Source organism: Pleuronectes platessa, chromosome 2 (genome assembly GCF_947347685.1).
Source record: "Pleuronectes platessa chromosome 2, fPlePla1.1, whole genome shotgun sequence".
NCBI lineage: Eukaryota > Metazoa > Chordata > Actinopteri > Pleuronectiformes > Pleuronectidae > Pleuronectes > Pleuronectes platessa.
Genome location: NC_070627.1, coordinates 13297667 through 13304743, shown reverse-complemented (window position 1 = coordinate 13304743; position 7077 = coordinate 13297667). Strand labels below are relative to the sequence as shown.

General features: G+C 42.4%; 1 protein-coding gene across 3 annotated transcripts in view; it reads right to left on the bottom strand.

The window, feature by feature from the left end:
• Positions 1-2580: 2580 nt before the first annotated feature.
• The window catches only part of LOC128458819 (SLIT-ROBO Rho GTPase-activating protein 3), a 29279-nt gene continuing 24782 nt past the window's right edge, over positions 2581-7077 (bottom strand). For 2 of the 3 annotated variants that reach the window (XM_053443818.1, XM_053443827.1), the window contains exons 14-22: positions 6877-6954; positions 6410-6544; positions 6212-6317; positions 5913-6140; positions 5473-5546; positions 5192-5372; positions 4256-4405; positions 3833-4148; positions 2581-3302 (exon numbers count right to left, since the gene is read on the bottom strand). In XM_053443818.1, coding sequence (XP_053299793.1) covers positions 2838-3302; positions 3833-4148; positions 4256-4405; positions 5192-5372; positions 5473-5546; positions 5913-6140; positions 6212-6317; positions 6410-6544; positions 6877-6954 — 1733 coding nt within the window. In that variant the 3' untranslated portion in view covers positions 2581-2837. Of the gene's footprint in view, positions 3303-3832; positions 4149-4255; positions 4406-5191; positions 5373-5472; positions 5547-5912; positions 6141-6211; positions 6318-6409; positions 6545-6876; positions 6955-7077 lie in introns of those variants that run through there. The other variant, XR_008342060.1, reaches the window with a different exon arrangement.

The following is a 7077-nucleotide window of genomic DNA, read 5'->3' as shown; positions in this document are numbered from 1 at the left end:
AACTCAGTCAGACTTACGTATCTATCTGTTTTTCTCCTGGTTGGTAGTTTTTTGTTATTGGGATTCAATTTTAGTTACTTTTTATAAAAGTGCAGACAACTGCATATGCATAACATATTGCTAAGGTGTTAGTTTATTTTAAGGGAATGATTGATTAAACACTGAATTGTCAGAGTGTATGAAATTTATTGAACACATCAGCTAACAATGAGCTGCTCATTGTTTAATGCTATTTTATACACTGATGGGATTGCCGTGACTCCGCCAACTATACTGTATGTTCTTCTGTTGAGTTTTTTTAAAAACTACCAACCAGGAATAGTTCAGCCGTACTAGAAAAAAGAGTTCAAAGGCTGCAATGGCAATGATTAATATTAACAAATAAAATAAGATGAAGAAGAAAACAAGAAAAAAAATTCACCTATTTTTGAAAAATTTGGGTCTAACCCCTAAAACTTCCTTCAGAAAAGTTTTTTTTGTTATTTTTTCCCACAGGATATGGCAAAAAGAATATGCTGACCACTAGGTGGCACTGTAAAACCACTGTGCTCAGTTCATGAATCTGCTCTGTTGAAGTCAGACAAGTCGATGTGTGTAACCAGGAGTCTCTAGCTAGTTTTGAGAATAATAGTTTTGCAGAGTCAATATTATTTGCATAGAATCGATGTTTTATATATGTTATATCTATTTAATGCACTTCAAATTTAACAAAAAGGAAACATTCTGTGAGGCTTCATTTCTTTATTGTTTGTTAATGTTTGTGCAAGGATAAGAATTACAAAAGAATCTACACACTAGATATGATAATATATCCTGTTTCTATCATACAATGTTATTTATACAAGTATCCTTTAGCAGTATGTACCGTATATATTCATCCAAATGTACCTGTTACACATTAAAGATATATTGATCATTCTCATGAGACAGACAACAAAAAAAAACATGTTCATCTTAAAACACCCACACGGCCTGAAGCGGCCCCGTGCGATCTAGACATCACGAAAGCTTCAGCGATTCTCATGTGCTTCGTCGCGTCTCCAGCAAGGCTTCATCAAATTGAAAACACAGAACCCACAGATGCAGCACCGTTCCCTGTCGTGTGTTTATGTGCAATAGTCACTTGAATTGTAAGAGAAAGTTTTTCTGATGTGATTATCTTTTTAATAATAACGAGACACGTAAATATAATAAGAACATTTAGATAATTTTCATCGTTATGGTGTTTCCATAATAATTGTCAATGTTCCCTGTGAAACCGAAGTCTGGGTTAGCTCACATATTCTAAGATGAATGAAAGGAGGAAGATAAAACTTTGGCTGAGATAAGTTTCCTATTCTTGTCTCCTGTTATCAGACTTAAGAGGTATGATTGTGAATTGGTGGCCACTGCTGACATGTATTAACCACGATGAATTCATGTGTGAGTCTGAGTGAGTTCCAATAGAGCCGAAGAGGCGGCATGTTGAGTGTCAGCTAATCTAGCACAGTCCAGGCTATAAGCTGCAAACTGACCAGACTGAAGCAGCTGTACTAGGGTTAAGTGGACCTTCTTTTTATTTTTTTGTTCCTTAGCCCCATCCTTGTACCTTCTAGCTTCTATAAACACATTCTTCATATGAATATACAGAATCTGTAAAGTTTGACCAATCACTTTAGAGCAGGCTTCGTTTGCCCGCAGGTCAATAGTCTGTGTTAAGGGCATAACAAAACATTCACTCAAATACATCTGCTATCAGCTTTTTGATTTAACTGCATTCGTACCTGTTAATAGAGATTAGCCAAAATGGCGTTTGGACCTAAAACCACCACAAAAATAATCGCTGTTTAGGTTTTGTGTGGAGAAACATTTGACTCTAGTGGCTTCTTCAGACTGGAAACAGTATCTGAAGAACAAAAGACAGAGTCTACACCAGATACTTCAAAATATTAGCGATTGCACCCGGAGGCTTATTCCTCGTAGCCTCATTCCTCTTAGCTTCCAGGCTCCGAGATAGAGACCTTCTAACCTGTTATATAAAAAGGATATCTAGATAGGATATCTCCATTTTTCTGAAATTATATTTACGATATTAAATTGTTCTAACGGCATATGTTTATGTTTTAGAAACATAATTCCTCCCCATGAAGATAAAACGGATACCATTCGCGTGTTGCCTTCAGCTTTTCAGTCTCAGTTCCTGTGTGACACAGTTTCTTCTATATGCATGTAAACATATACCGTAAATTACCACAAAAGCACACCAGCATGAAGAGTCAGCATCTAGTGGCCATTACAAGAACTGCATTTGCTTATTGTTGAGTCCACCGTTCAGCTCTGGTCTGAGTCTCACAGAATACACGAACCACCAGCGCAGAGTGGACGTCTACAGGATGTGGTGAAATATTCCCTTAAGTGTTCCCTCATAATGGAACAGAAAACCAGACACAAAGTCCGGGCTCATAATAACGTTGTAATTTAATAACATTTCAATGAGATGTTCCATTGTCAGAATTCAATAAACGTATTTTCCAGTGCATCCCTTTTTTTTTTTTTTTTTTAATCCAGAATGGCTATTCAGCACGGTACCATTCTATGAAGTAATTCTAGTATATTTAAATCCTGTTTCTGTGGAATATATTTTTGTCAAGAGTACATCGTCTTGTCCACCAGCTGGTAGATGTGTGGGCAGAAACCAGCAGCGGTCGTCCTACGATATACAAGGTTAGTGGTAATATTCATGATACACACTGGGTGTCAAAGTTCGTTTTGCTCTCAAATAGAGGTGCAGGGGTGTGGTGGTAATCACAAGCACTCAGTAGTCACAGTGTTCTTCATCCACTTGACTTGTGCCAGAGCTACATGTTACCTTGTTTGTCTGAGGAGGAGGAGGAGGTGGATGGCGATGGGGAGGGAGCTTTGGGGAAGACCCTGTCAGTGGGGGTGATGCCTGGGCTGCCCAGACCAGAGGAGCTAGAGCTGCTGGAGCGGTGTGGTCCCTGCCCCTGTCCGATCACTGGAGCAGGTCGGACAGGTCTGACAGGCGGGGGCCGTAGAGGTGCGCTCGGCCTGCGCACCGACAGAGCCGGTTTAAAAGTGGTCATGGTCTCGGAGGAGGAGCTGCTGCTGCTACGTCGCTGGACGGCATCTGGGTCCCGGATCACCATGGTGTGCAAGGGGCTGCATGGCGGATCCTGGACCCCGCTGGAGTGTTTGAGAGGTTCCAGAGTGTCCAGAACGACATCCGGGGCCTGTTTGGCTACATTCTGTCTCTCCAGCTCCCGCAACTCGTGGAGAGCCGTATTCATCGTTTTCTCTATGTCCTGAAAAACATGAGGAAGAATAAGATTTGAACTGATTTCAAACAATCAGATAAAGACAAAACCCCAGGTGTGAAAGTGATGGAGAACACATTTCAGTCTCTTTTCAAAATGTATTTAACCACGACTATATGCTTTCTGGTATACAAAAGAAATGTCCTCTATATTTTTACTCCACTTAAGAAGGTTTTTCTTTAAAAGAAATCATCCACAATTAGAGAAATCATTTCTATGAATGTGTGAAATTGGTTGCAGCCAGATTCAATTTAAGGAGACTGTTGGGCCTCGGCAGAGTGCTCTACTCAGTGCTATTCTAATTACGTATAGGTATTATCCTTTTGATATTTAATATCAATAAAATGCTTAATATGAAAGACTGTTCCTAATAGTTAAGATACATATTGACTTTTAAATTATGCTACCAATAAAGTGGTTAGTAACCAAAACAAACTATGATTTTAAGTATTAAAAAGCAGCATCAACATTATTTCTTCGAACTACAGTAAATTTAGAAAGCTGGATATTTTGCTGACCTCAGCGAGCGCTTCAGCTTCGAGAGCTTTGTGGTCTCCCAAACTCGCATGGCGAGTGGTGCTGGGCGAGGAGCGTTGAGAGTGGCTGTCGATGAAGGCCTTCCTGTCTGGGTGGTTGGTGCATCCCGCACTGCCAAACGTGGCGAGGCGCCGTTTCTCGGGGCTGTCCGTCAGGCCCCTGCTGACAGCCATTTTGCGTGGGCTGCAGGGCCGAGGCATCACCCGGGGGGGCTGGTCGGCAGCTCTGGGGGGGCTGTGACTGTCGGCAGTGCTCCTGTGGCGTGGAACTGCAGCTCCATCTGATCGCACTCTCACTCTGACAAAGTCACGGAGAAAGAAAAAAAAGCGACAACAGAGATTCACACTTCGTCCTGCTTTGCTTGACTCTGAGGACTCGCACACTGGTGGAACAAAACCAGTTACCTTCCCAAAGCTGCTCCGAAGCGGTGCTCCGGTGTGTGTTCACAGGGAGACTGCCGATCGCTTCGGGTCGAGGCTCTGTCACCGTCACGCTGGGATCCGCTGCTGGCCTCGCTGTCGGCCCTCTGAAGGCTGTCTGAGAATGCATCATCCCTAATGTGGACAGACAGCAGCAGACGATTGGTCTTGATTAATGATCTCTGTCTCGGTCTTCGGGACAAGCTCTCATCGGCTTTTACTGTGAGAGACCTGAACTTCCTGAGTGGTCGATCTCTCAAAGCAAACTGATGATTCCTCGACAATCACACTGTTGCCAATTTTTTCTTTGCACATTACTCATTCAGACAAAACTAATCACCCCCACCATAAAATGAACAGCACCACCTGGCAGAACATACATCACTCTTCCTCTTTGTTTAGCTTTGATCTTCTTACCTACCCTGTGGTCAAACACTCATCCCGACAGCTCTCCAGCTAATTGGGGTCGTTTGTTTTGTTTTCATCACATCTAACTGTGGTAAGACAATGTTAAAAACATGCAGGGAAAGGCGATGCGTCTTTTTACAGTGATCTTTATGCAGGTACAGGTCTCTTAAGGCCAAGCACACACAGAACCCACAGGGACAGTCAGAACATAAACATAAGTAATGAGTGGCTCAGTCCTGTCCTGTGGCAGGACCAAGAAACAAGAACCTCTGTGACTGGATCACTTTTGACACTGAAATAATGTGAGGATCTATTTGTGGCCTGTGAGTGTGAAATGATGCAGAGAGCTGGGTCGGAGCCAACAGTAGGAGAACTCAAGCCTGTGCATGCAATTTGAAGTTGGGGGTTCCTACAAGCTCACCTGGCAGTGGGGATGCCCCAACATTTTTTTTAAATCATTTTCATCATGATTAACTTTTTGTGTACTTCCCAGATTAAAGCCACTGCACTTACATGTCTTGCACCACGATGTACTGATGTGGGATCAGCCCATCCACACCGTTATGACGGCCCTCCCACCAGTCCTCAGAGGCTCGCAGGTAGAGCAGCAGAGACGCTCCCTTCTTGAAAGAAAGCTCTCGAGGAGTCCGGCCCACGTAGTCGAACTTTGCTATGGCCTCGATCTGCTCCGCCTCTGCAATGTACAATGTGACACAACCCGGTTCAAGAAATATAAGTGTTTCCTGTTTCAGCTCTTATGGCTGTGTGTGTGCGGAGTGTCATTGGTGATGCACCTTCATCACTAGTGTTTGGACCAGTACCATTGTCTACCTCGTCAAGAGCTCCGGGCTCACTGTGGGGGCTTTCACTACAACATGAAACAGATTAAGTCAAACAGAGTGACACAACATTTCTTCTATTTTCATCGGAGATTTGCAAAAGGTTTCAAGTTTTTTTTCCTTAAGACATATTCTCTCCTTCACAGTATCAGTACACATACACTAACTTAATTTAACTGTGAAATGTAATTATATTAAACAATGAAATCATTCTGTTTACATCATATACATTGTTGCTATTCTATATATTCAATTACGTTTGAATAGATTTACCCTTAAATTATACTATCCCCTATGCTGCTGTAACATGGCAAATTTCCCCATAGTGAGACTAAGGCTTATCTAATCTCATCTTTTTTAGCAAACACTTAGTCAACAACTTGTCTTGTAATTACCAGTACTCTTCCCCTTCAGCCATGCACTTCTCATACACAGGTCCCTCCAGTTCACGTAGGCTTGGGTAAATGACCTCATGGTGGATGATAACCGTCTTAATGACCTCGTTGACATGCGCTTGGCAGGACACTGGGTCCTGGTCGTCTGGGATGGGCATCAACGTGGGGCCAAAGCAGATAGCCAGGTTGTAGGGGTCCATCATGTTCTCGTCACTGTACTGGGAAACACTGGAAACGACAGAGGCAGTAAGTATCTAAATAAAAGCCTGATGTCTAAAGTTTGTTACGAGGGGACTCACTGGTTTAGAAATGCAAACAGGTATCTCATGACGATGATCACAGGCCGCTGAAGAGTCACAACTATCTGCTGAAGGTGATGAGCTCTCTCTGCACCCGGGTCGAGCTCTAAAAAACATGAAAGAAACAGTAAACAACAACTGTTTAGCTACAGCAAATGTAAATACAAATATCCATTTCCCCCCTGAGGTGTGACTCACTGGTTGTAGATATAAGATCGAGGAAACGCTCTTGGGGGAACAGTGAGTTTTCCAGCCCCCTGAAGTAGAGCTTCAGAACGCCTGCCACAGAGTTGATGTCATGATCACTCTGATCATCCTCCAATGGATCCTCTCCTATAGAGACAACATAAATGTAAAACACTCATTAATCATTTAGTGTTTGTGTAACTTAGCACTGATGCATCTTTTAAATGTCTATTTCCATTCGGGAGGTTAATATAAACAGTTGAGCGGTTACGTTTCCTCATTTATTATTACTGCAAGACGCAAATCATATGTATTATGCATCTGAATTGGGTTGCATGTCCATTACAGGGATGCTAGTGACACGCAGGCTCTTTATTTGCACTCTGGAGCCCGGTGGGAGAAACTGTGGCTTCTTAGGTGAGTAAAATGCAATTTCAAATCAATCAAAGGGAAGATGGCCAAGAACCCTGGGAACTAACCTCTTTCAAATGCATTTTTAATGTCGTTGACTTCGATCTGGGAGCCGGGAACACGAAATATACCTTGCTGCTGAAGACCTGAGGAGAGGCAGATCCCACACACACATTAATACACACACACAACGTATCATCTGATTCATATTATTGACTTTCTTACATTAGAAATAGTGAATATACTTAATTTAAAAGAAATTGTCATAA